The sequence below is a fragment of the Bicyclus anynana genome, chromosome 24 (assembly GCF_947172395.1).
Source record: "Bicyclus anynana chromosome 24, ilBicAnyn1.1, whole genome shotgun sequence".
Lineage (NCBI taxonomy): Eukaryota > Metazoa > Arthropoda > Insecta > Lepidoptera > Nymphalidae > Bicyclus > Bicyclus anynana.
The window spans coordinates 4,617,583-4,642,389 of record NC_069106.1 but is presented as its reverse complement, the minus strand read 5'-3'; the positions used below and the strand labels follow the sequence as shown (position 1 = coordinate 4,642,389).

Genomic DNA, 24,807 nt, shown 5'->3' with positions numbered 1-24,807 from the left:
AAACTCTTGGTGATGCAGAGACGCATGATCACCAAAATAAAACTGACTCTTTTGTGAAATTTTTTTCAAAATACTGACTGACTCTTTTGTATTTTTTTTTGTAAAATACGGACAACACTGTAAAAACTGTAAAAAACATTTTATAATTAATTTACTGTGATAAAAATTTAAACATCATTTGTTCCAGATTGATTTGAACATCATTTGATAGAGATTTGTTGAGAGACCGAATTGAAATTCGGAAGCTGTCGGGTTTCATGCCCATTTAATTAATTATTATTAATGGTCGTACTTACTTATACTACAGATATATGTAAGTACGACCATACCTTACTTCTTTACACCACAGGTATATGGCAAGTTTAGTTGAAGAAGTAAAAAAAGAAGAATCATAGACAAATTATTTTTATTCATCACAATTATCATCAATAAATAAAATTGAAAATCTTTGGATAACTATTTAATAGTAACATAGTTAACGAAACAAGGAAATAGGCATATTTTTCAGTGGAAATCCACTTCCTTTAACTTTAAAGAGCATTCTAGAAACACGTTGTAGGTATATCTCTCGATATTAGTACTGGTAAGTTTAAGCGTTACCTTCTGAAAGCGATAATATGCTGCTAAATAAGCGTAGCATATCCAAATCAAAGTCAAAATTCATTTATTTCAAATAGGCTTACTTTACAAGCTCTTTTGAAACGTCAGGTAATAATATTAAACTTAAGATAATGGTGATAATAATTATTCGAAAACTTAAAATTAAAACGCTGTCACAAATTGTCCTTCTACTATTAATTCCCATATGACCTTTACTTCATGATGATGAAGGTAATATATTACGGTCTGGAAGTTAACAATTATAATATTTTTCAAGTCTAAAATTACCACATCTGCGTACACCTATTCCAACATCTAACCACGACCTACCAAGACTGGCACAATAATTTTCCATTTCGCTACACGCTCACAAACGACTACGAGACCGCTCGCACATCGACCGGCAACATCACGCTTTCATACTTTCAACGAGCGTTAGATACGTATTCACCATTTGAAGTCCTCATATATGATAGCACCCTCGGTGAGCGTAGCCCCGATCTCAGAGGCACAATTCATTTGTAGTGTACATAGCCTATAAATACGCGGTTGCTTCAAAGTATGGAACAGTCTTTTTTATCAAACCATCCCGTGAACATCTACCCAAATAAAATGTTGAAGTACATACCCTTAGTTCTTTTAGTAGTAGTGGTGAATGCAAAGGATGATTTGGGTATGAAATACGTGATGAGGATATATGAGGATTGCCAGCGATCTGATGGGATTTTTCCGTGTCTGAAGAAGAAGGCGATACTGTTTTTCGATAGAGCGGCTCGTATGGAGGCGATACCACTGGTCGATGGAGTGGATATAGTCAAGACATCGGACGTTGAGGTGGTTCCAGTTAGTGAGAATGATATCGAAGCGAGTTTACCAAGGAATCTGGACAGCAAGGATGAGATCTTATCAGAGATGCTGTGGGACAGAGTAGCTGCCTTCGCCAACTCGAGGACAGTCCAGCTATCGTTGCCAAGGATGTCCGGAGATGAGCTCAACAAAGGGGTTGAAGAAGGTAAGACTATTTCATCTTACATACATTATTACTAGCGGACTCCCGCTACTTCATCCTCCTCTTTAATCCGGCCCTATTGCAAAATCCGTTCTTAGTGGATACCTACTAACAATAAACTACCTCCCTGCCCAATTTCAGCTTTGAACATCAATCTGTTTTCGAGATTTCGTGATGAATGACATTTCGCACTTATATATTAAGTTAGAAAAGAATCACTTACTGACTGATTGTTCGTAATTATTTGCTCCACGAAATTATGTAGTAAGTTAATTTTCAGTAAATTAACAACTTTTTTCAGAACCTTCAGGAAATGCGTGCTGAATATGTTTTTATTATATGAAAATAATTTATAAACATTTAATTATTAATTTGTCTTTTGTTTAATATTAATGGATGAATAAATAAAACATTTATATTATATAACCGATACACTGGTTTCCTGTTATAGATAAAGTATAGACCCTCCCTGTTACTTCTATAGATGCTGGTGAGATTATTAGGTTTAAAATCAGAGTAATTAAGATTAAATTAATTACGTATAATAATAGTTCCTCGTGTTTTTCAAAGCACGTGGGTACTTCTTAAACATATCACTTTCAAGCTAAAACTGAAATGACAGGAAAAGTTTATATTCACAAGAAATGTCCTTGGTTCGAATCCCGGGATTAGTAGTATTCAGATGTGTACTATGGGCAAACTTGTACTGTCAGGTGATTTAGTGTTTGTTTGTTTATTTTACTACAAAAAGCAATTTACTAAGACACAACATTTTGAGGCATTTTTCTGATACAATGAAAAAGCTAGTCAGATACGTTAAAAAACCGTACATCTTCTATTTATTTCATTTTATTTATTTATTGCACAAATAAGAAAAATAACAAAAGAAGACAATGATTTTACAGGCAAAACGCGACCTTAGCACTAATAACTTCTTAGTTATCATCACTTATCATCAAATGAGATCGCGGTCATGAAAAAAAGTTCTGATTATGTTCTAAACTATGCCAATTAAGCAAGTATTACATTCAGTAAAAAGTAATTCAATTAAAACTTACTCCACAATAATTCAATCTCGTTCATAAGATGGCAAATAATAACTTCTCGTCTTGGAAACTGTATCTCGAAGACCATTAAGTATGAATTATAGAATCTAAGATTAAGCCAGCTTTCCACCACTAACCTTTTAACATAGTCCTGTGTTAACTGTACTTTCTCTTAGGGAAGGGACTGAACCTATTAGACTAAGAGCTAGCGACCGCCAGACATTCGTCATTTTAACAGCTGAAAGTTTGTCAACTCATGCTCTTAGCGTAAGTACGGTTTTAAGCTAATTATGGAGTTTGGAACGTGGTTACTTTAGGAGGTAGCTGATTTCAAGGTTCAGGACCCTCAACCGTCAAATTATAAAGATTTTTGATATTTTTCTCGGCATAGATAATATGGGCCAGCGTGGTGGACTAATGGCCTAACCCTTCTCATTCTGAGAGGAGACTCTAGCTCAGCAGTGAGCCGAATATGGGTTGATAATGATGATAATGATAGGTAGATAAGAAGCGGTTCATAAAATTTTAAATGGCATTTTTAAAGTGTGCACATAATTATAGATTGGAAAACAAAAGACGGACCAAAAGACAGAATGACCGTCAGAAAAGGAGACCATTTTCACAAACAGTATATCACTATATAGGTGACATGTACGTAGTCAAATTATTTCTTTTTATGTTGGATTATAAGTCAAAATTGTACAGTATAGCATAAAAGCTTTTATTTATTCATTTTATATCCCCATTAGTCACTTATCTTTGCGGCGACTCTTTGAAAATCACTATTTAAGATTAAACTTTAAGGATATCTTCGAAGGGTTGCCATGAAGTCTAACTAGCGAAAAGGGATATAATTTCTCATATTATGCCAAGGAAAATATAAAAAAATTACACTTTGAAAATTGTGTATTGGACCCTTGAAACCTGCTTGCTACCTTCTTAAGTTTACTAAGCATCACAGTCCAAACTTGATAGTTAGCTACCGTAATTACCTATAGTAAGAGCTAGGATAAACTTTCAGCATTAATAAAATAACGAATGTCTGGCAGTCACTGGCTCTTCATCTATGTACATTTGATACCGCTATTGAAACTACCACGGTACGAACGAAGTTAACGAGGCTTGAGTTAGCTTGAGGCGAGCTTAAGATTTACTTATGAAGGGAAATCGCGAATTTGCTTCAATAGATATATTACAAAACTCTTCAATGGGCAAGTATCCGTAAAATAAATACCCTAACAATGAATTATTTGTTTTTTTAATTCTTCATCATCACCATTAACAGCTTACTTTTAATTGCTCGCTACTGCCCCCTGAAGTAGACGTGACAATGGGCAAAGCACATAGTTCGAACAGCCTATATACGTTGGGATCCCGCACCAGAAAGCACAATGATGGTCCACCACCCGCTAGATGAACCGACGTCTAGCTTTTGCAGGGAGCCGCTGGATGCCGGCGGCTTAAGACTGAGTTCGTTGAAAGTCCATAAAAGAGTTCTACGTTCAGCAGTGGACGTCCATCGGCTGATAATGATGATGACAGATCGTGTTTTTTTTTACTATAACGTGTATTGATGGTCTTGGGAACGCGACTAATGATTTATGTGTATGCAAGGCTCGAATGTCATCATCATAGCTATCCTCATATTCGTCTCACTGTTTAGCACGAGTCTCCTTTCAGAATGACAGGGGCTAGGCTAATAATCCACCACACTGGCTCAAAGCGGACAGACGTCACACAAGTAGATAATCAAGAAAATTCTCAGGCATGCAAGGCAAGGAAAAACATCGTGCGGAAACATAAGCGATGTTTTTTCCTTCACCGTTTGTGACACGAGATATTTAATTTCTTAAAAAACACATAACTGAAAGGTTAGAGGTGCACGCCGGGGACCGGATTCGAATCTACACCCTCAGAATCGAAGGCAGAGGTATATCCACTGAGCTCTTATTGCTCTCACTGGCTCGAATGTAACATCACCAGATTCCTAAATACGTATTGATACTAAATATCGTGTAATTGACTCTTAGGTAATAATTTAGTAAGTAGAAATAGCTGGCTCAATACGTGTTTCCTCGTAATCGGAAGTTTTCATCAATAATTGCGAGTAATTAAATTATTCACCGATCATAACCAAGATTACGTACAAACAAGATTACCTACGCATTTGCGTAAAACGCGTGAAAGACAGATAGCGTGACTAATATTATAATTCAGTAGAATTTATACGTTTTTATAGACACTACAGAAACACCCTTTGATCATCAGTATTTTCTGATCATTTGTTTAAGGTAAACACATAATAGAGGACATGATAGTCCAGTGGATATGACCCCTGCCTTCGATTGAGAATTTTCAGTTATGTGCATTTTATGAAATTTAATAATAATCACATGTCTCAAACAGTGAAGAAAAAGTATCGTAAGGAAATCTGCATAACAGATATTTTTGTATTGAATATGAATTCTCTTTGTATGTGAAGTTTGCCAATCAGCATTGGGCCAGAGTAGTGAACTATTCTCCTAAACCCTCTCATTCTGAAAGAAGACTCGTGCTAAACAATAAGAACAGTGAGCAGAGAACAGTGAGTGGTATAGTGTCACCCAGGGTTAAGGGGCAAAACTCTCCCACAACGATATAGCATGAAGAACGAAATATATTTCTCTGGTGCAGTTGGTAATGCTGTGGTTCTTAACAAAGAAGTCCTGGGTTCGATTCATATCTCAGGGTCAGTTTAGTATTTTATAATTTCTTAATTGGCTCAGGTCTGATCTAGTAATAGGCAGTCGCTACTTTCCACCCTACCGGCAAAGATGTACTGCTTAGCGATTTAACGTTCCAGTACGATGCGTGTAAAAACCGTCAGAGGCAGGGAAAGAATAAAATGTGCCTCTTACAAGGTAGCTTTGTTATTGTCAGGCAATGGTACATTATCGAAGGAAGACTATCACAAAGTTATTGTCAGGCTTTAGTATTATTCCCGAAGGATGTCTATCACAAAATTATTGCCAGCAAATAGTACATTCCTGATGGAGGTTTATAACAAAATTATTGTCAGCAAATAGTACATTTCTGATGGAGGTTTATCACAAAATTATTGTCAGTAAATAGTACATTCCTGATGGAGGTTTATCACAAAATTATTGTCAGCAAATAGTACATTCCTGATGGAGGTTTATCACAAAATTATTGTCAGCAAATAGTACATTCCTGATGGAGGTTTATCACAAAATTATTGTCAGCAAATAGTACATTCCTGATGGAGGTTTATCACAAAATTATTGTCAGCAAATAGTACATTCCTGATGGAGGTTTATCACAAAATTATTGTCAGCAAATAGTACATTCCTGATGGAGGTTTATCACAAAATTATTGTCAGTAAATAGTACATTCCCGAAGGAGGTTTGTCACAAAGTTATTGTCAGGTAATAGCACATTACCAAAGGAGGTCTATCACAAGTTACTGTCAGGCAATAGTACATTCCCGAAGAAGGTATATCACAAAGTTATTATCAGGCAATAGTACATTCCCGAAGGAGATCTATCACAAAGTTATTGTCAGGCAATAGCACATTACCAAAAGAGGTCTATCACAAAGATATTGTCAGGCATTAGTACATAACCGAAGGAGTTCTATCCCAAAGTTATTGCCGGGCAATAGAACATTCCATAATTAAGACGACAGAGCGGGTATTTTTGTATGTACTAAGGTTAATATCGTTAAAGCACGTTATTTCAGTTTTACACACTAAAAGCTCTATCTTTCAAATATACTTCTTTTTGGAAATCGGTTAAAACTAAAATTACTGATTTTATATTCTATTGTTTTTAATCCACTTGAAATTTCGCTAAATAATTATCCGTAAACTAAAATCTCTTAGTAATTCTAAATGTACAGATTAAAATCTACTCGTACGATGTACATAGAATATGGTAATGTAATTGCTGTGTTTCAATTTCTTACATCTGTTAATTAGTTTTATTTAATTCGCGTTTAATTAAACACGATTTCAAATATTAAAATGCATGGAAATTACCACCAAAGAACGGGAACAGAGGTAATTACGATAATTTTAAGGGAAAAGCCCTTTTGAAAACAGTCAAACAACTTGTATGTCTATACAAGTATATATATATATATATATATATATATATATATATATATATATATATATATATATATATATATATATATTTTTTTTTTTTTTTTGACGTCTTAAAACCCTTATTTTTGACGTCTCATAGACGTACCTAGTACCCTTATCTTTGACGTATGCTAGTTGACATATACGAAATTGAGATTCTCTGTAACAAATGTCATCCGGTGCTTAATGGTGGATATCATACAGTATGTTGATGATATTAGGTCAATTGATTTCATATTTTTTTGTAATATGTTGATAATAATAGACCAAAATAGTGAACAAGCTAGCAGATCTTTCACACCCCATTGGTTTCAATTCCAATATTTCTCTAATCCGAAGTCCGAATATAAGAGACGCGCTTAATAAAACAGCGTTTTGTTGACGGACCAGACAGATAGCATATCTGACAGTAAGTAGATCTCTAGTTCAACTTTGCAAGAACTTCTGTTCTCGCCCAGTAACCTTGGAGATTCTACTGTGGTGTTTTCAAAAATGCTCTCAATTTGAAAGCTCCAACTAAAAAAGCGCTGCTATAGCTTCATGCTAATCTAATTTTTTTTCCATTCTTTACAAATTAGCCCTTGACTGCAATCTCATCTGATGGTAAGTGAACATGTAATCTAAGATGGAAGCTTACTTGTTAAGCGTATAATGAAACCCACACGCATTTCGGTTTCTACACGACATTGTAATGGTAAATCGCTAGGCGGTACGTCTTTGTCGGTAGGGTGATAACTAGCCACGGCCGAAGCCACCCACCAGCCAGACCTGGACCAATTAAGAAAACCTCAATCGGCTCAGCCGGGAATCGAACACCCCTCGTCTTATAAATCCGCCTAATTTAGTCAGCTTGAGTTGTATTAGGCGTGATAGCCCAGTGGATATGACCTTTGAAACCGATTCCCGAGGGTGTGGGTTCGAATCCGGTCCGGGGCATGCACCTCCAACTTTTCAGTTGTGTGCATTTTAAGAAATTAAATATCACTTATCTCTAACGGTGAAGGAATCGTGAGGAAACCTGCATACCAGCGAATTTTCTTAATTCTCTCGTGTGTAGTCTGCCAATCCGCATTAAGCCAGCGTGGTGGTCTGGTCTAACCCCTCTCATTCTGAGAGGAGACTTGAGCTCAGCAGTGAGCCGAATATGGGTTGATAATGAGTCGTATATAGCGGTCAGTTGGCCTACTAAATAGCATGTAGGCAGACATGCTATTCTTTCATAAATATATAATGACAAAAAAAAAAACATTAGTGTAAATTCTAATACCTTAGCGTTTATAAAACACATTGTCACCGCCGGTGAAACTGCAAACGCTTTGTGATTCCAACTTGATGATCCGTTATATTACTCGTCATTACTTGTCCATCAACTGGTCTGTCCGTTTATTCGCAAGTGGACCGATTTCTAATAATAATGTGAATCTTTATAACCCCTTTTTAATGTAAAGTGTATTGTTCTGCAAGCTTTATAGAAAGCCACAGATTAAGAATAATAGGCAGATGGAACGCGACGGTGTCGTAGCCGCTCCAAATACAAAATTCAAAAACGAATACACGGTCGAGTCAGTGCGACACGAAACAAAAATAATTTTTAATATTAATCAATAAAAATGGCGTCATATGTTTTAAAATGTTTAAAAAACTGTTTACAAAAACTAAATAAATAAGATGGAGTATTTTTTTGTCTAATGTTCTCGGAAAATCTGCTCGCAGTTTTTCTCTCTTCTACACAAAAATTACAAAAAAATAGGAAATCTTCAAATAGAAGAATCTAATCTGGTAAAAAGCTTTGGATGAAAACGGACATCGGGCTGTTCGTTTCGCTTGAGACGGTACGAAGTTCAACAAGCTGTTTTCTCATTCGCACGAGAGTTTTTTTAACGGACGTTAAAAAAGCGTTCAAATACAACAAATGCATTCACATGACAGTGTTTTAAAATGCGACGCTTTTTTTCGCTCGGTGTTGCATTTTTAAAATTATGGGCGTTGGAAATGGATTTTCATTTAACTTCATACTATATTTGAACGTTTTTTTAAACGTTCTTTAAAAAACTCTCGTGCGAATGAGGGTTAGACCTCTGACTGACATTAATAGTACTTGACCACAAAACTTGTCGACTATCACGTTTAAGCGATAAAAAATAATAATCATAAGCACATTAGCACTTCAAATTGTCATAATATTTATAAGTACAATCATTGAGTTGTCGAAAATATTAAGATAGTGAAAGCATTACAAATATAATAGAGAGATATAATACATTTTACGAATCAATAACTTTCAATTCCTTGACCACATTCATGATTAAAGTTAGCAGTTTTATTTATTGAAAGCTAGCTGACACCCGTGACATTGTCCGCGTGATGTTGTCGTACATTTATTTATTTTAAATTCAATCAATACCATACAATACATATGAAATAACCATACATTATACAAATATGATTGATTATATCTCTCTGTGTAGTACCTACTCATTAGTGAAAACGTGGATTTTCCCACGTAAGTCCCGATCCTAAAGGAATCCTGGAATTTGACATCTCACTAATGGTGAAAGTTTGTGTGTAAATGTGTATGTTTGTTCCTCCTTTACGCTTTGCTTTAAAATTTAAATGGAAATACATTTTACTCTGTATTAACTTCTTATTCTATTCGGCTTCTTTTTTTCCGAAAAAATGTAGGTCCCGTGGATTTGAGAAAAACTGAATTCCACGCGGACGAAGTCACGGGCATCCGCTAGATATTAATATTAATTAAAACGTGGAATGAAATATGTTTCTTCCATTAAAATCGGTACAGCGTTTCAGAGAGTAGCCCATACGTATAGACATTAAAATTTCAAGCATAAGCTTTATAACTCGCAAGTGCGACAATCGTCTCTATCTCTCTCTTTTTAAAACGATATTACAGAATGAGAAAGATAGCTATGAATTCGAAACTCGCATTTGCCAGTTATTCAAATCATCGTCAGAAAATAGCCGTTCAGCACTTGATAAAACATATTTTGGTATTTTATAATCACAGACAGACACTTCAATTTTATTTTTATAAGAACATAACGATGTATTCATAAACAAAAGTTTTTCGAAGCATTGATATTTCCAATGGAAAAGTGAAACTACTATTATTTCTGAACAATCGTCAATAAAGACGGCAATTCAATTTATAAAGAAATAACAAAGATCAATTAATATCGTTTTTAATTTATGTTACGTAACTTTGTAAAATGAGGAGATCCGCAGAAGAACCAAAGTCACCGACATAGCTCAACGAGTTGCGAAGCTGAAGTGGCAATGGGCGGGGCACATAGTGCGAAGAGCCGATGGACGTTGGGGTCCCAAAGTGCTGGAATGGCGACCCCGCACTAGTATGCGCAGTGTTGGCCGACCCCCCACCAGGTGAACTGACGACATCAAGCGAGTCGCAGGGATTCGCTGGATGCAGGTGGCTCAGTATCGTGATGTTTGGAAGTCCCTACAAAAGGCCTATGTCCTGCAGTGGACGTCCGTCGGCTGATATGATGATGATGATGATGATGAACTTTGTAAGCATTAAAGATTCTTGACTACGATATTTTGACACCTTCTCTTGATGTCTTTGAACAACTTAAGTTATAGAATTATTTCACCGTGGTTAGATGCCTCGACTGGTGATAAAAGACAGCCAGGATGATCCTTGGCTATTTTTTTGCGCCAAGGATCATACTGGCTGTCCAACGCGGAAATGAAGCCAGTATTCTTGCCACCATTCCACGTGGGCATGTGTGTTTAGTTATTAAGATAAGTTAGGTTAAGTTTCCTGTGTTTTCTCTATAAAAACGTCTTTCTACGGTTTCATATAAAAGATTTTTCTTCCTTATTACATAATTATTTTATTTGCTGTAGAAACTTAGAATACATAATTTTAAAGCAAGAAATGTTAACACGTAATTCGCTTGTATTATGTATAAATTGCCAATTTGCGTGTAAACTTTGCACATATTTTTTAGAAAATCCAACATTTTAGTACATACTTTAATTTAACGCTACATTAATTTTATGTAATTAACATTAATCTGACAAGTTAAGTTGTCGGCATAAATTACATTAATATTATTAAGAATTACTTTGTGTAAATAGGCTCCGAAACTATGGCCGATTTTAAAATGGAAAAGTCCATTATCAGCGAGTAAATCTGCACTTTTATAGATGCTTGTCGATCTTAAGTTTAAACTTGATCCCTATACTATGAACTACCATTACTTACTTGTGGTCCTTGGATAAATCTAAAAGTGAAGAAGAAATATTTTAAAATATTCTAGCTCAACCATTATTTTCTCATTGATAGGGACGTAACCCAGATCTGTCAAATATACAGCCTATTAACTATTGAGATATTAAGTCTAATACCTTCTTCCTAACTTCATTAACTGATGGACGTCCACTGCCGGACATAGGCCTTTTGTAGTGACTTCCAAACATCACGATTCTGAGCCGCCTGCATCCGGCGAATCTCTGCGACTCGCATGATGTCGTCAGCCAACCTTGTGAGAGGTCTGCTTTCTAGTGCTGGGTCTCCATTCAGCACCTTAGGACCCCAGCGTCCATCGGCTCTTTAGCTTCACGATTCGTTAAGCTATTTCGGTGACTTTGGTTCTTCTGCGGATCTCCTCATTTCTTATTCGATCACGCAGAGATACTCCAACCATTGCTCGTTGCTTTAACCACTGTGTGACTCTGAGACTTCTTAAGAGGCCAATAGTTAGCGACCAAATCAAATAGTAAACAAAGTAATGTAACTAAAATCTTCGTGATTGCTGCGATGTGCAATGCCTTCAGTGCTATGCTTGATTTTTTTATATATATCGGTTTTAATTGTGATGTATATGGTAATTCCAGGTCGAGGGAAGATGAAGAAAATGATGGGCATGATGATGATGGGAGCCGCGGGCAAAATGGCCGCCATGATCCCGCTCGCTATCGCCGGCCTCTTCATCTTAGCTGGGAAGGCTTTAATTGTTTCAAAGGTACTGTTTCTGACTTTCCTATTAACACATTCGCTGCAGTACGAGGTCTATTGACCTCGTGCATCTAGTTTAAAAGTTACGAGGTCGATTGACCTCGTACCGATAAAGTTTTAGTATGAGGTCAAAAAAACGTCGTACCGGAGAAAAGTACAGAAAAATCAGTGCCGCAGCGAACGTGGTAAGATGACCATAGATTTATAACAAATAGATAGTGTTTAGTCGCAGGATTCGTTAACCGTTTTATGTGCCCCGATATGGGAGCCCTCGACGCATTGCTATGCTACGATGAGTACGCTTGTGTGCGTGCGTAGTAATTAGCTTAGCTCTTACCCACATGGTCACAGAAGTGGTTTACTTTTGGAGTGAAAAATTGTTGGGTGTTGCGGGTCTATAGGTTATTAGTCAAAGAAGATGACCTTTTTCTTAGTGCTCATGTGAACTTTTATGGCCACAATATTTTCCGCAAAATCTTACAAACCGGGAAACGTCATAAATAATATCCCAATCACGTTCTCTGACGCGATAATAAATAATTAAGAGGTTCGATTGGTGGTCGACCCTACGATGCTTACAGATTTACCTATCATTCTTATATGGAAGTTAGAAAAAACAAAAATTCCAGGAAAAAGTTACTTGGGCAACTTTACTGGTATTCTTTACTGGTATTCTGGTTGGTTAGGTGCGGGGTCATAAATAATATCCCAATCACGTTCTCTGACGCGATAATAAATAATTAAGAGGTTCGATTGGTGGTCGACCCTACGATGCTTACAGATTTACCTATCATTCTTATATGGAAGTTAGGAAAAACAAAAATTCCAGGAAAAGTTACTTGGGCAACTTTACTGGTATTACAAGTACTTTCAGTATTACCCGCAGCTAACCATCACTAGCAACCCATATTCAGCTCAGTGTTGAGCACGAGTCTATTCTTAAAGAAAGAAGGGATATCTGTATTAAATGTAATAAATATTCTATTTACGTGCGGCATAACATAATAAAAACAAATTTCCTCTTTACGTTTACGAGTAAAAGCCTAGTTACCTAAATAAAGTAGTATATATTAAAGTCATTCTGCAATTAATATAGCATATCTATATCTAACATCGTAGTATTTTCTATGCCTTTTCTTTGTTTGTGAATCGTATAAGCATACAATTGGATTCCGTACGTTTTCCACTGTCCTATTTATATGGAAGCTGACATCGTCTGCCCTGAATTCAACCGTCAAGCGAAAATGTGTAATTAGTCATATAATTGTCACATGAATACAATTGATGCACCGCTTCTTACTACCTTTGTCACAACGTGGGAAGTTTTTTCTTTATGACATGAGATATAGATCATTGTGCTAGTTAAGCGATTTGTGTCACGATTATGGACGTTTTGAGATTTCGTATTTCAGTGTCACACTTGAAGTTCGTTGGCAAAGATTTAATTACTATTAGATATGTCACTAACGCGTAGAACTTATGCGAACACAGATGGCTAATTGTCTTAATTTCATTTAGTCGCATAGTAAGCAACGAAAGTTATTTAAACACATTATACCTAAGAATTGTCTACAATACCGAGTTGTGTGTTAACTGTAAAAACTGCATATATATGCCATTATCATCATCATTACAACCCTTTTTCGCCTCAGTAAGCTCGAGTCTCCTCTCAGAATGAGAGGGGTTAGGCCAATAGTCCACCACGCTGGCCCAATGCGGATTGGCAGACTTCACACACGAAGAGAATTATGAAAATGGTATGCAGTTTTCTTCGCGATGTTTTTCCTTCACCGTTTTGAGACACGTGATATTTATTTTCTAAAAATGCACACAACTGAATAAGTTGGAGGGCCCTGACCGGATTCGAAACCAACACCCTCCGGATCGGAGGCAGAGGTCATATCCTATCACACTATCACAGCATAAATAAGTAAGTAAACACAAAATTGTGCATGTGTGAGCTCAGTGGAGTAGCTAAATTGGGATTTTATTGCGGTGATTTTGTAGAATAGTATAAAATCGTTGGTTGTTGTTGGAATCTTTAGGCACAGTAGATATAATAAGCAGTATAGTAACTCGGCCGTATTTTTGAAATAAATACCTACAGCCGCGCGGTACGTAAAGATGTAATAGGGCTGCCCGCCTCCAGCGTTTTAATAACATTTGCCAACTTTGTGTTTCCATTTAGTTTTGTGATTGTAAATATACTTTTTTTTAAATAAACAAATAAAATACTTTGTAAATTGTAGTAAAATAGGAAGTGATCAATAAAATGCGTTTTGTTTTTTGATTGGTAGATTTAAATAAGGCTCAGGTCTACAATTGTAAAAAAACTTCTAAACAGTACATCCAAAAAAAGATATTTTGACAGTCACAAAAGACAGAAATAGTTGAGAAAAGTAAACACAGTTAAGTAGACATGCAGCCAGCTTCAAGAATTGAATACTATAAACTTCTTAACACATTTATTTAGATGTTTTTTATTTCAATATAAGAAATGATAAAGTGGCGTTAACACGACGAGGTGAGAAAATCATTACTTCGCCACAACATTGTGGTTTTAAAGGCAACGCACTAAAGTACCGTTTGCAAAAAAAACTTAGATTAAGTACGTATGTAATATTCTTCGTAAATTTTACCTCACAGAAGTTTAAATTTATTTATTACTTACTATAAAGTTACCGGGTTCGACCAGAAATGTTTGTTTAATCGAAAGACCATATTCTATTCTATTAATATAAAGCTGAAGAGTTTGTTTGTTTGACTGAACGTGCTAATCTCAGGAACTACCTGTCCGATTTGAAAAATTCTTTCAGTGTTAGATAGCCTATTTATCAAGGTAGGCTATAGGTAATATATTATTACCGTATTCATACGGGCACGGGAAACACTCGGGTGAAACCGTGCGGCGGCGTCAGCTAGTGAATAATAATTTCACTGGTTCAGGGGGTGTGTCATACACCTATAGTTGATAGAAATCCGCTATTACCAATAATAAACTCACCCGATACCCGGCAGAAAAACGGCTGGAACGTCCAAACTGTAAGCGACGGCAGGATCCCTTTTAGTAAGACACCAAGATCAACCAGGGCTTTGAAAAGTGCATACTATGGTACTATTCGTTATCGACCCATATTCGACTCACTGCTGAGCTCGAGTCTCCTCTCTGAATGAGAGGGATTAGGCCAATTAAAGTCCACCACGCTGGCCCAATGCGGATTGGCAGACTACACACACGCAGTGAATTAAGAAAATTCTCTGGTATGCAGGTTTCCTCACGACATTTTCCTTCAGCGTTTGAGACATGTGATTTTAATTTCTTAAAACTAGTTTCCCGACTAGTTTCGAACCCATACGGGGCCCTTAGGCCCAGTTTGGATCGTGCCGCGATGCAAGAACCAGCTCATGACTAAGGGCCCCGTATGGGTTCCAAACTAGTCGGGCATAAACCGACCAAATATCATGTAAGTTTTAGCCGTGTTTCATAATCAATTAATATGAATAACGATAGTCTAAAATACTAAACAATACAGTATATCACTGAATTCAATAACATATAATATAAAAAAATCGTTCTAATTTTTAGTTTTAAAACACGAATGTGTTTGTCAACCAAAATCAACTGTCTTCCGTAAATATCTTAAATTAATGACGAGTTACACGTATTTTTTTAATTCCACATAGCGTTTTATAGTAATTACAGTCTAGCTGATATAGTGGTGTACGTTACAAAATAAAACAGTATCATCCTATGCTATGCGTGGCGGGTTTAAGCTCCATAATTCTATATCGATGAAGGTCTGGACCTGTAGTAGACAGCTAAAATAAATGTACTGTTAATATTGTTTTTTTTTTTATTATCTTAACTAAAGACTTTCAGTGACGAGAATTTTAACATTTTGGGGTTGTACTAATTCACTAGTTCAAAGTTTAGTTCCATTGATAAGAATTTATTGAAAGAATGTCATTTTTATTTGCTATCGCTACTGACAATGTAGGTAATTCGTTCTTCTCGGTCACGATAATTCATTTAGTTTGAATGTAACAATAATAAAATGTAAGTACGTCCTGTAGTAATATCATTTGTATATGTAGCAAAAATAAAATAAGTAAGCGATGGATTAATAGAAATAATTATACTCCAGTCATTTGGGATAGAAATAAAAGCTTACCTGAAAAAATTTCGTGGAATTTAGTAAATGGGTAAATTCATAGATTTTGATTTGCGTTGTTCGAATTTACATTTTACTCTGACACTTACTGACATTTAATGGCGCCTAAAAACGTATTTTTTGAAAATTTAACCTAGCTTGATTGATTTATCGTCTCTCAGATTTTCATGAAAAATAAAAATCATCATTGACAACCCATATTCGGCTCACTGTTCTGCACGAGTCTCAGTATGAGATGGATTAGGCTAATAGTCCACCACGCTAGCCCAATACTGATTAGCAGATTTCACATACTAAGACAAGTTAGAGAATTCTCAGGTAGGTATGTTTCCTCACGATGTTTTTCCTTCATCGTTTGAGACACGGGATATAATTTTTTAAAAACACATAACTCAAAAGTTGGAGGTACATACATGCCTCTGACCGGGTACGAACTTACGTCCTTCAAATTGAAAGAAAAGGTCATATCCACTTGGCTATCACGGCTCTACAAGAAAAATAAAAATACGAGGAGATAATAAAGGAAATTTTCTCTTGTTTATTTTGTACATGCATGCACATGTATTAGTTTCTTTCCTAAGTTGGCAGGCTTAGGGTGAAAATGTTAAACTCATTAACGTCTCTATCGGATGATGATGATGATGATGATGATGATCAACGATAGAGATCGGGACCGACGGCTTGACGTGCTCTCCGAGGCACGGGGTGTAACATCACCATACCAAACTACTGAGAATTACTTAATAAAATAAATTAATTTACGGAAAATTTCCTAGAAAAATTAAAAACTCGTCATACATAACCACATAGACCAAGCACTGTACCAAATGGCACTTTAAAAAAAACATAGAGATATCAAATCGCTCAAGTATGCTAACGATTTTCTTACGATTCCGTTCATATCGTTCCACATACATAATGATGTTTTAGATGTAATCGTGACATTGATTTCCCTGTAACTCGACACAGTTCCAACGCGGTAAGAAATAGGAACCGGCCTGAGAATTATTGTTGCATACATAATTGAGAAAATGTATGGAAACTAGCTCACAACAGCGCCCAAGTGATTAGTATCCTCCTTTTATTTTTGTACTAGAAGATGTCCGCGACTTCGCCCGCGTGGAAAACTCTTACCCTTCCAATTTTAAAAGGCAAACTTTCATATCAATTTCTTCATCTGTTATCGTCAGTTATCGAGAGAGTGCTACCATACACGATCCTCCACCTTCCTCGTCCAGCCACTTCTTGATCTCTTCGGACCATCTGGCTGGAGGGTGGTCTACACTGCTCTTTTTTTATTCTTTACAAGTTAGCCCTTGACTACAATGTCACCTGTCAAGTGATGATGCAACCTAAGATGGAAGCGGATTAATTTCGGTTTTGTACACGACATCTTCATTCATCTTCACGGTCATATCCACTGGGCTATCACGAGATCCGTGATAGCCCAGTGGATATGACCTCTGCCTTCGATTCCGGAGGGTGTGGGTTCGAATCCATTGTGTGCATTTTAAGAAATGCAATATCACGTGTCTCAAACGGTGAAGGAAAACATCGTGAGGAAACCTGCATACCAGTGAATTTTCTTAATTCTCTGCGTGTGTAAAGTCTGCCAATCCGCATTGGGCCAGCGTCGTGGACTATTAGCCTAGCCCCTCTCATTCTGAGAGGAGACTCGAGCTCAGCATTGAGCCGAATATGGGTTGATAACGACGACACGGCATCTTACCGGAATGCTAAATCGCTTGGCGGTACGTCTTTGCCGCCAAGCGATTTAGCATTCCGGCGATTTGCCAGACCTGGGCCAATTAAGAATACCTCAATCGGCACAGCCGGGAAACAAACCCAGGACCGACTTGTAAATCCACTGCGCATACATATATATGAAAGTCGTAAATGATTTTTGGTATAATCTTGCCCATGTTGCCCAATCTTGGGCATCCGATTTCTTGAGTTTGTTTATGATGTCAAGTCTTCGGTTTTTGCACTGCGATGTTCAAACATCTATTACCCACGTAGCTCTGCGTTCGTCATGCAATGAGAACCACTACACCATCCATACCACCATCTTTATCCAAGACGTGCTTTCTGCAGCTTTTCTCCGCCAACCCTCTAATTCTAAGGCCACATATCCCCTCTCCTATTAGTAAAGAGGCCTGGCTCTGTAGTGGACCACTAAAATACCTAATATAGCTCCCCTATTCTGCCTTTGAGAGAGGTCATGTCTCTAGAGAAAGTAGTAAAAGTTGTTTGCAATTTAAGCATAATTGCAACCTTCTGATCCATGAGAGGTCACATTTTGTACGTGATGGCAAATGATAATCTACTCGTACTTGGAAAATCGTGATTTACAGACGAGAAAACACTGCATTCGCTTAGGTATGTAGGATGAATAGCTTTCATTTACACGAGTTGTTAAAGTATTCTTATAGTAGCCAATTACGAAGATTGGACGTTGGATAGCCGGTTTCAAAGGTCCAGACCCTCAACCTTTCAAAATAAAGCTTTTTTTTCTACCCTACCCTGGTAGTTAAAGTAAGCCGTCTTAATCGTCGTAATTTTTTTTTTAATTCTTTATAAGTTAGCCCTTGAATGGCAATCTAAGACAGAAGCGAGCCAAATTGTCAGGAGGAGGATGAAAATCTGCACCCCTTTCGGTTTCTACACGACATCGCACCGGAACGCCAAATCGCTTGGCGGTACTTCTTTGTCGGTAGGGGGTAACTAGCCACGGCCGAAGCCTCCCACCAACCAGATCTGGACCAATTAAGAAAACCTCAATCGGCCCAGCCGCGCATATCACTGCGCCACGGAGCAATAATATCGCATAGCCTGATTTAGGAAACCCAGGTCCACGAACTCGAAGCTGCATAGTCTAACCACTAGACCAACCAGTTATGTAATCAGGGGTATGAGGCAAAAACTTTCTATCGATTTCAAATTATTTCGAATTTCGAACTGCATCGCCATATTTTAACGTCAATCAACCAAGAATAAAACCCCAGTATCAGAAAAGAGTGGCCTACAAAACTCTTATTACATAATGTTATCGAATTCGTATAAAACCTGCTCACAAAGTTCGTTGACACCGGCGAGAATTCAAAACTTTATTTCCTTAGCAACAAGATAACAACTAATTTTCAGTCTTGTTACATTTAACTTATGGTTTATATTTGCTTGTGTTGCAAGTTAAAAACAAGAATTTACTAACATCACCGGTATTATTGTTGACCTTCGATGGACCATTTACTGTTTCACTCGAGTTGAGTAATGTTGCCATAATAGTTACTTAGTAACTTTAATAGGGTATTTTCTTAGCACAAAATAAATACATTTGCTTTATTAGATTTTGGAATTTAGAAAAAAATCTACTTACTAATGTTTGTTAAAAAAATAATGTGTAAAATCATTAATACTTATATAAAAATATTAAATTATATAACTGAGTTATTCCAAATTCAATTGCTCTATAATAATTTGGTAATGCTTTTTTTACTTCAATTAAATTTATATGATCTACAAATATGATGGCCTTAATCTCATTTAATTCCAAAAGGCATGCACTTTTGTAATTAAAGATTTGACTGTGTTAAAATAACTCAAATATTTTTTTATATTTTATAAATAAGTATTTACTCTTTCGATTTTGTATGATAATTATAATAATATTCCACGATTATTTGATACATTAATATTAAAATTTATATCAAATGTTTAAAATTCAATAAATTATTATAGAAACACGTAATAACTCGTAAAATATAGTAAATTACGTATGTCGAACCTTATTTTTTATAACACAAGAAACTATAATTTATAAACATAAGAAAAAAAATCCTCAAAACTGAAGTTTAAAAAAAACAACGGACATGCAAATGGAATAGAAAAACAATTTTATAAAAGTTGATTTAAAAACGTTATTTCGGGAAAATAGTTTTCCACACAACAAAACACTGCACTGAATTACATCACACTAATTGTAATGCTGTTACGGGGAAACCTGTTTCCCGATATAGGCAACACTCCACACAGCAGTACTTCAGTTCTATCCGCTCTGCTGAACTAAGTTTACATTTTGATACGATTTTAAATCTGTGTAAAAAAAAAAAGAAAAAATTGAAAAAAGAAGAGAAAATTATTTTTTGTCGTTTAAAGTAAATCTCGTGCGGCTTGTATTAAACTCACGCCGAACGAGATTTATTTCAATCGATAATTAATTAATCTACAGGAAAATAAATTTATTTAATTAGACTTCGCAGAAAAAGTATGACAGTGATAGTTCTACTCGTATTATAACTATTGTGTTTTGTGTTTTTTAATGTACTAACCAATAAATATTTTTAACATTTTTATGTTATGTGTTTTGTTTGATTAAAAAGATTGTTAATTGTGTTGTTATATTTAGTTATATCCTAATAAAAAAAAACACGTGTAACTGGCCAAATCTAATCTTTAAATTGCGATCTAATCGTACCTAGTAGCTATCTTAATACACTATGTTTTACTAACAGTAGTAGTTCATTTAAAAATAAATAAAGACCACATTATTTTAATCTATTTCTAGTTTTGTTAAATTAAATAATTTAAAACAGGTAAATATAATAAAGAGGTAAATGTTTTAGAGATGTGAAGTTGTATCTTTGAATCTACTAAACCGATTTTGAAAATTCTTCTACGAATAGACTACGTTATTTGTTAGTGTCACAGGTTTTTTATTTTCGTATCCCCACTGAAATGGGAACTACGCGAGTGAAACCGTCCCTACGTCTTCTTTCTTTTTCTAACCCGACTATGAAGCTACTAGCGGACGCCCGCGACTTCGTCCGCATGGTATTCAATTTTTCACAAATCCTGCGGGAACCATGGATTTTTCCGGGATGAAAAGTAGTCTATCTTTTAATACAGAATAAAATCAATTTCCATTCTAAATTTCAGCCAAATCGCTTTAGTAGTAGCGGCGTTAAAGAGTAACAAACATCCAAGCAAACTTACATCCATACAAAATTTCGCGTTTATAATATTAGTAAGATAAGAAAGAGAAAAAATTTAGCACTCTTTGTACGTTTATATTTGTCCTAGCTGTAGGTGTAGGTGTCAAATTAATCCTTAACTTTGACAATAACACAATCTTTATTCCTTACTACGAGTAGCATATGCTCAGCGGTTTTACCCTCGTGGTTTTCGTTTCCGTGTGAACACGGGGATAAAATATAGTCTATGGTACTCACAAATAATGTATCTTTCTATCGGTAAAAGAATTTTCAAAATCGGTTTAGCAGATCTAGTAATAAACCCCTAAAACCTCACCAACTTTAACTCTAATATATTATTATATAGGTGTTTATATAGTAACTTATTTTGACCTACTTAAAAATATTTATCTGCAGCTAATAAATATTTATAGGTGTACAATGTTAGCATACTGCGGGCTTCACTGCAGTTACATAATAGGCTTAAACCCAAAGGGGTGATAGGCTGATTGCAGACATAATCCGTACGTATTTTATATGGGTTCATAAATATTATTCTATTGGAAACTATCCATTATTATTCATTATCAACCCATATTCGGCTCACTGTTTAGCACAAGTCTCCTCTCCCTAACCTGCCTAACCCCTCATTTTGACTAGAAGACAAGACTATTGTCCTTGACTATTGCTAGTAAGGTGGAACTATTAAGTCCACCACGCTGGCCCATTGGTAGACTTCACACACGAAGTGAATTTAGAAAATTCTCAGATGCAGGTTTCTTCACTAGCAGGCAGGCAGAATCTGCCTTGCGAACCGGTGGTAGAATCTTTACAAATAGTCAACTGACGTTTGACTGAAGTGCTTGTAAACTACTTGAAATAAATGAATTTTGAATTTTTGAATTTTGAAGCCGTAAGGTATACTATATTTGTATTTATTCTTTATTTAGCGGTTCAGACGAGAAAAATAACAATAAGATAGATATTTAGTCAATTAAAAATAAATATTTTTTATTTAGACATAAATACTTCGGCACAGAAAATCATCTATCACACTTTCAATACAGTTTTTGATGCTAATTTTACCCTCTACTAAGTCATTTTCAACCTTTTAAATTGAAAATTTTCATTTCAAATAGTTAGTACCATTGTCACCATCATCATTTGATTTATGGGTTTCAATTGATAATAATCTTTAAGTTCAAAGTTTTTATTAAACGCAAGCTTATAGAAAAGTCGTATTATAGTGTTAATTAATATATAAGACAATAAAGCTTGGAAATTAAATGTATTACATGACTGGCTACATATACACCTATTGTTAAATGGTGATCAACTAAAAAAGAAAAAACCTGGCTGACTTTGTTGTGGGCTCTTCTCGGACCAAGGCGCATTTGGAACCCTCGTAAATTTAATTTTAAATTTTCGACTAATCACTTTTATCATATAAAATTTTCACTTTTATCATATAATATTAATACCTGATCTTTCGAAAGTGCTCGTAACTAGGCCTAATTGAAAAAAATGAATATTGACTAGTTGAACTCTAGTTGCCTCGACTGGTGACAGAAGGGCTGGCTCATTTTTTGCGCAAAGGATCAGCCTGGCTGTCCAGCGCGGAAATGCAGCCAGTATTGCCACCATTCCACGTGGGCATGATTTGTATAGTTATTAGGATAAGTTAGCATAAGTTCCATATTGTATTCTTTCTCAATAAAAAAAAAATATTGACTATAGCAAAACTTTTATTTTGTTTCCAGATCGCGCTCCTTCTAGCAGGTATCATCGCGCTAAAGAAGATCATCGCTCAAAAGAATGGCGGTGGCGGTGGTGGTGGTGGTCATGAGAGCCACGGGTGGTCATCCGGCGGCGGCGGAGGCAGCAGTGGTTGGGACAAGCGATCATACGGCAGCGACCTCGCTTATGCTGCTCATAAACAGCATTAATCGATAACGAAGTTAAAGCTATCCCCAAGAGTATGCTACACCCACAAATAAAAACGAAACGCTGAAATTTGCGCCCAAGGCCTCAAATAGATGCTGAAGGTTTGATGATCCTCAGCAATGGTAGAGTAGTTTAATAAATAAGCTATTTAATCAACAGTACGGAAGCTCAGAAATGGGATATTCAAAACGCTTAAGGCCTCAAATGGACACTGAACGATTAATGATCCTAAGCATTGGTACGAGTAGAATAAGTTACGATTATGTTACTCTCCCATTATCATGGAAGCCCAGAAATGGGACAGTGTCGCCCAGAAATGGGACAATTCCGTCCAATTGTTGCGCTCAAGGCCTGAATCTGACTATACGATTTATGATTTTGAATTATAATATCAAGTTATAGAAAAACATAGTTATATCAAAAGTCCATAAATGGGACAGTGTTTTTTGTGTCCAAAGCCTCAAAATAATCGAACTCTTCTAAACGATTCATGAATACAATATTAGTAGCATTAAAAAGTTAGCTAGCTAGTAAGAAGCCCACAAATGGGATCATGTTATATAAGAAATCTAACGTGAGAAAATTTAAATACATTGATCACGACTATACGAAATAAAGGCTCTTATAGTTCCAAAAAAGGTCAGGCATCTACAAATAGGAAGTTACAATTATTATGAGTAGGAATTGAAGACTATAATAATAATTGAGACATAGGTTGCGTTCAAGTTTCGTCCGGTCGGCGTAAATATTAATTTATCGTATAAGGTAGCTATTTCCTCAAGCTTCTTTGGCTTTTATCTAAGTAGTTTCCTTTATAACTACTAAGTTAAAGCTTAAAAATGAGAGTCGCAATTTGTGTTTTTGTGCCTAAGGCTTGAAAAAAAAATTTGATCGTGTTGAACTTATTTATTTATTTAATTAATTAACTTATGAATAAGCTACGTAAATAAGTGTTATGAGAATACAAAAAATTTTCTCCTTGTATTTAAAAAATAATATTTTTTGTTTTTTCGTGACTTGTGCGTTTATAAGAGCGAGTGGTAAAATAATTTGTAAGCAGTTTAATCCACAATAATTCACAAAATATATTACAAAAATAGTTAATACAATATTGCCGTAATTGTTTATTATTGTATAAAATATTATTTAAAATTTTACTTAATTATAAAATCAAAAACGTTAACATGGTTTGCCAAAACATCTAATATCCTCCTCTTCGTTGAGTTAAAATGATAATTTGTTAGTAATTTAAAATTAAAAATAAATTTGAATGTTTACTATAGAATACGGTGATGATATATTACCTGTTAGTTTCAGATATATTTATGTTAAGATTTTTTAACACTACTTCTTCAATCCATAAATTATCTACTTTTTTTTTCTTTGTTTTTAAAAATAATAATTATCTTACGGTAAAAGCTTTAATTGTGTAATTAAACTAACAAAAACAGGCAAATATTTAACAGTTAAAATTATCTAAATTGATCAAAAAAGTCTATCGACCTGTAAAGGTTTTGTTAAAATTAACTTATTATCCCTAAATGGTTGGGGTATCATTATCAACCCATTGGAGGTGCATGCCCCGGACCGGATTCGAACCCACACCCTCCGGAATTGGAGGACGAGGTTATATCTACGTAGGTAAAACTTATATTAGGTAATACTCAAACTAAACTGTAGAATTTTATTTGTAAAAATTGTATATTTCAGTTAAACATCCTTGACTTTATCCTGCTCATATATACTAACTCTAAATTATACTTAATAAGTTATTTTATAAATATTATAATAATTGTTCTTGATGTTGGAACAATTTCATTTGTATTTTTTATAAAAACATTTCAGTGTATTAGTACTTAAGAACTTATTTATTTTATTTATTACCTAACTTATTGACTAATTAATAAACAAAATATTTATA

At 35.4% G+C, this 24,807-nt stretch overlaps 1 protein-coding gene across 1 annotated transcript; it reads left to right on the top strand.

Moving 5' to 3' along the window:
* Positions 1-1,146: 1,146 nt before the first annotated feature.
* LOC112052971 (uncharacterized) lies at positions 1,147-24,641 on the top strand. The gene is made up of 3 exons (XM_024092222.2): positions 1,147-1,612; positions 11,680-11,807; positions 22,703-24,641. The coding sequence occupies exons 1-3, from the start codon at positions 1,162-1,164 to the stop codon at positions 22,886-22,888; spliced, it is 765 nt and encodes a 254-aa protein (XP_023947990.2). The 5' UTR covers positions 1,147-1,161; the 3' UTR covers positions 22,889-24,641.
* Positions 24,642-24,807: the final 166 nt, after the last annotated feature.